Source organism: Gracilinanus agilis, unplaced genomic scaffold, assembly GCF_016433145.1.
Source record: "Gracilinanus agilis isolate LMUSP501 unplaced genomic scaffold, AgileGrace unplaced_scaffold23497, whole genome shotgun sequence".
NCBI classification, from domain to species: Eukaryota; Metazoa; Chordata; class Mammalia; order Didelphimorphia; family Didelphidae; genus Gracilinanus; species Gracilinanus agilis.
The window spans coordinates 1-2,940 of record NW_025355243.1 but is presented as its reverse complement, the minus strand read 5'-3'; the positions used below and the strand labels follow the sequence as shown (position 1 = coordinate 2,940).

The window sequence follows — 2,940 nt, the reverse complement described above, 5'->3', positions numbered from 1 at the left end:
CCCCCCTCCCTGCCGTCTCCCCAGCCCCTGGCGGGCCTCACCCAGCCTCTTGAGGGAAGAGTATCTGCTGAGCTCGGACTTGACGGCGGCCTCGTAGGACGGGGGCAGGTGGGAGAGGTTGTGGAAGGACCGGGAGCAGGAGAGGGTCGAGTAGTGCAGAGCTGGGCTGGGCGGAGGCTGGGCCCGCCAGTCTGCAGGGAAGGAGGCAGGTTGGAGCCGGCCCGGCCGGGGGAGCCCCCTGGTGCCCCCGCGCTGCCCGCCACCTCCCCTCCCCCAGACCCTGGCCGTACCCAGCGTGGCAGCGTGATGCTTGGGGCTGTTCACGTTGAGGTGGATGTAGTTGTGATGCAGGGGGTCTGTGAGGAGGGAGGAGAAGCGTCGGCCCCCTTTGGAGAGCCCACCCTGAAGGGCCCAGGGGCCCCCATCCCACCTCGGCTCACGGCGCCGCCCCCCCAGCCTCCGATGCCAACCCCCAGGAAGGCGGAGGCCAGGCAACTTTACAGAAGGAGAAAGTAAGGCTCCAGGGCCAAGCCAGGCCCAGGACTCGGAGGTTCAGAGTCCCGGCCTGGCATCCTGGCGCCCACCCCATGCTGCCTCTGGGCAGGGTTGAGGTCTGAGGCTGGGAAGGACTCGGCTGAAGGAAATGGGGAGGAGGCAGGAGAAAGAGGGAAGGGGAAGAAGGAAAGGGGGCAGACGCCTGGGAATGGAGAGGGGAGGTGGATAGCCCCCCCCGCCCCCGCCCCCAGGGACCCTGAGGCTCACCGTGGTTGGAGGCCTTAACAGGATTATAGAGGTTTTTGGGTGGGCGGGGTGGGATGCTGTCAGGCCCCCCTAGGCCTGGAGTCAAGGAACTGCTCCTAGCCCGGTCAGGGCGGGTGGTTGGCCCAGCCTGGTGCCTCAGGATGTCCACCAGGGCCCTGGACCAAGGGATGGAGAGGAGTCAGGAGCGCTGGGACCCGAGTACTCACCCAGAGCCTCTCCTCCTCCCGGCTCAGGAGACCCAGCCTCTGTCCTCCCCTCCCTGAGGCTGGGCTTCCTGTTCCCACTCGGCCCAGCCTGGTGCCAGCACTTGGCCCACATGGCTGAGCCACAGGGCATCCTTGCTCTGGATCATCCCGGGCATCCTGGGCTTCTTGCTCTCCTGGGTGGGAGCCGAGGCCCCAGGCTGGCTCAGGTGGCCAGGCCTGGGGCAGAGCTTCTGGACGCCCTCCGCAAGGTTGGTCTATCCAGCTGCCTGGTCTCCAGGGGCTGGCCGGGCCCACGTATTCTCCTGGGGCCCCATGCCTGGGCACACTCATCTCATGAAGACCACCTGGCCCGTCAGCTTAGCTCCTGGCTTCTTCCCCAGGGCCTGGGACAGCCCGTGCCCCTTCCCGCCCTCTGGCCAGCACTCTAGGGGGCCCTCCCTGTGAAATAGCCCCAGGGCATGGGCCTGGGTAGCTGGGCCCCCAAATCTCTGCATGCCCCTTCCCCTGGCTGTCCTGCACAGTCCAGAGCCTTTATGTGGGCGCCCTCTAGCTGGGATGCCCCCCGGGTCCTGTGGTCCCTCCTCCGCTCCCCCATCCTCCCACCCCCCACCCAGCCACAGCTACGGCCCCGACTGGGATACCTGGGCACGTTGATCTCCCGGTGAGCCCGGGGGGCCCGGGACGCTTTGCTGAAGGCCACCTTGGCGCCTACACCCACAGCCAAGGCGAAGCTGATGACGCCACACACCACATAGGCCGTGCTGCCCCCCGGCCCCTCACCACCCCTGCCTCCGGCACCTCCGGCTCCAGCCCCTGCCCGGTTCCCATCTAGCCAGCCGGTCTGACCCGGCCCGGGCCCCGCACCGTCCCCGCCGGCCCCCGCCCCCCCGGCGCCAGAGGGCTGGGGCGTGTAGGCCCAGACCGGGGTGTCGTAGTTGGAGCAGGAGGCCTGGGCCAGGCGCATGTGGCGGTGCTCACAGCAGAAGCGGTAATAGCAGGTGCCACAGCAGAAGCGGAAGGAGCCTGTGCTACAGTTGAAGGTGGCATCATACTGGCCCATGACATCGTAGTAGCCATGGCACAGCTCTGCGGGCAGGGGGGCCCGAGCCGCCTGCCCTCCACCCCCACCCCCGCTCCCTGAGGTGCTGTTGGCCGGTCCCCCACTGCTCCCCCCACTGCTCCCAGCCACGGTCCCTGTCAGCCGGCGCAGGTGGGCCAACAGGGCTGGGAGGGGGCCTGTGGCTGCCAAGCTGGTGCTGTTGGGCAGGTGGGCCAAGGCCAGAGCTGGGCCCAGGGCAGAGGCCAAGAAGAGGGGGCACAGGAACAGGGCAGGAGGCATGGCCGCAGCAAGGCTTGGCACTGCAGGAGAGAAGAGGAGAGAGATGAGGCATAGACAGCAGGGGACAGAGACCAGAGGAGGAGGATGGCCTGGGAGGGGACCCCTGAGGAGGAGGGAAGGACAGAGATGCCACATGGGCTTCCCACTGAAAGCTGGGCAGAGAAGGGAAAACGGAGGGAGGGGAATCCCTCGGGTAAGAGGAGAGAGCAGCCTGGGAGATGGGAGAGTGCCCTGGGCCACCAAAACAGGGTGCGAGGAAGGCCAGATGCTCAGCCAGACAGGGCATAGGGAAGAGGTGGATGAGACAGAGATGGGGCAGGGGAAAGACACAGGGAGACCCAGGAAGAATGGAGGGAGGAGGAGAAGGGGCATCGCGATCCCTTTCCCACCTGCCCTGGCAAGGGCTCAGGCTCTCCACAGAGAATGCGATTGAGACGTCCAAATGGCAAAGGAGGGATGGAGAAGGAGATAGAGGCAGAGAGACAGAGCAGAGAAACAGACAGACAGAGGGAGAGACAGAGAGAAAAAGGGAAAGAGCAGAGAAAGGGAGAGATCAGAAAGAGGAGAGAGAGAGCAGAGAGAGAGAAACAATGGGAGAAGGGGAGAGAGAGAGAGAGAGAGAGAGAGAGAGAG

The 2,940-nt window shown here is 66.2% G+C and overlaps 1 protein-coding gene across 1 annotated transcript; it reads right to left on the bottom strand.

The window, feature by feature from the left end:
• Nucleotides 1–41: 41 nt before the first annotated feature.
• On the bottom strand, nt 42–2,327 carry SHISA7 (shisa family member 7; the record flags this gene model as incomplete). Its single annotated transcript, XM_044683515.1, has 4 exons — nt 42–191; nt 291–356; nt 763–917; nt 1,610–2,327. Coding segments are annotated over 4 exons (1,089 nt in total), but the record flags the coding sequence as incomplete, so codon positions are not given.
• Between the last annotated feature and the right edge of the window lie 613 nt (nt 2,328–2,940).